Source organism: Poromitra crassiceps (assembly GCF_964638095.1).
Source record: "Poromitra crassiceps genome assembly, contig: HAP1_SCAFFOLD_1414, whole genome shotgun sequence".
NCBI classification, from domain to species: domain Eukaryota; kingdom Metazoa; phylum Chordata; class Actinopteri; order Beryciformes; family Melamphaidae; genus Poromitra; species Poromitra crassiceps.
This window is the reverse complement of record NW_028150997.1, coordinates 8,456-10,000: the sequence shown is the minus strand read 5'-3', so window position 1 is coordinate 10,000 and position 1,545 is coordinate 8,456. Positions and strand designations below refer to the sequence as shown.

At 46.1% G+C, this 1,545-nt stretch overlaps 1 protein-coding gene across 1 annotated transcript in view; it reads right to left on the bottom strand.

The window, feature by feature from the left end:
- The window catches only part of LOC310771870 (monoacylglycerol lipase abhd6-B-like), a gene marked incomplete at both ends in the record, with an annotated part of 9,010 nt that extends 8,111 nt beyond the window's left edge, over window positions 1-899 (bottom strand). Inside the window, one exon of the mRNA XM_083664376.1 lies at window positions 781-899. Within this exon, the coding sequence (XP_083520502.1) occupies window positions 781-899 (119 nt within the window). The remainder of the gene's footprint in view (window positions 1-780) is intronic.
- Between the last annotated feature and the right edge of the window lie 646 nt (window positions 900-1,545).

The window sequence follows — 1,545 nt, the reverse complement described above, 5'->3', positions numbered from 1 at the left end:
GTCTGCACTGGGGACTCTGAAGCACCTGCCTGAGGGAAGAAGCTGGTATTCAGGGTGGACCGTGGAGGACATCACATGGGTGGGGTGGGAACTAATTTGTTATGTTAAGTGTTCAGCTAAACACAGTAAAGCTAAAGCCAATACGAAGTTGGAAATTGGTGGCTTTTAACTTGCTATCACATTCTTCACTATCAGAAGTTTATAACTCAACAGCCTCATGGCACAACTACACTCATCCTGATGCAAACTTCTACATTTCACCTCTGCCTTAATATTTCATGACAATGTGACTCAGCACTGTGTGTGTGTGTGTGTGTGTGTGTGTGTGTGTGTGTGTGTGTGTGTGTGTGTGTGTGTGTGTGTGTGTGTGTGTGATAGTGACAGTCATACCAAGCTGCCAACGAGGAGGCTCTTAGCTTAAAGTCCACCAGGCAAGGTCACAGTGCTCTCTCGCTCTCTGTGTCATACAGGTGTGTGTGTGTGTGTGTGTGTGTGCGCACGTGTGTGACCGTGTGTGACTGTGTGTGTGTGTGTGTGTGTGTGTGTGCACGTGTGTGACTGTGTGTGTGTGTGTGTGTGTGTGCACGTGTGTGACTGTGTGTGTGTGTGTGTGTGTGTGTGTGACTGTGTGTGTGTGTGTGTGTGTGTGTGTGTGTGTGTGTGTGTGTGTGTGTGCACGTGTGTGACTGTGTGTGTGTGTGTGTGTGTGTGTGTGTGTGTGTGTGTGTGTGTGTGTGTGTGTGTGTGTGTGCACGTGTGTGACTGTGTGTGTGTGTTTACCAGTTGTAGAGCTTGATGAGAGCTGCAGGCCAGAGCAGGAAGCAGGTGAGGAAGGTGAGGATGAGGAGAGACAGAGAGCTTCCTGCCAGCATCAGCATGTTAGAGAGGGACAGCTCCATCACCACTAAACCTCTCTCTCTCTCTCTCTCTCTCTCTCTCTCTCTCTCTTTACTGTATGTCTCTCTATCTGCCTCTCTCCCTCTGTATCTTCCTCTGTCTCTCTCCCTCTCTGTCTCTCCCTCTCCCTCTCTATGTCTCTCTACAGTATGTCTCCCTCCCCCTCTCTCTCTCCTTCTTCTTCTGTGGTTTCTCTTCTGTCTGCTGGCCTGCAAGCGCTCCTCTCCTCTCTGTCTGTTTCACCTACATTCATTAGATTACACAACAGCCTTTCATCTGCCTTAAAGGGGAAGCCCCGTGCTGCCTTCAGGTGCTGTCGGAAATATACACGAGTAGCACATGACACTTTACAGTGTGCAATAAAGCAATGTGCAATGAACACACAAGCACTATTATTAGCAGTGGTAGTAGTAGTAGTAGTAGTAGTAGTACTATTATTAGTAGTAGGCTAGTAGTAGTATTAGCATTAGCATTAGCATCATTATTATTATTATTACTGTTATTGTTGTGATTATTATGTTATATGTTATTGTATTTTATGTTTCAGGTACATACATTATGGTATTAGGACTGAGAGGTTGATATGCCGTTCACATCCTTTCCCTTCACAGCAACAAATACAACACTCTGAACAGACCAATGAAATTA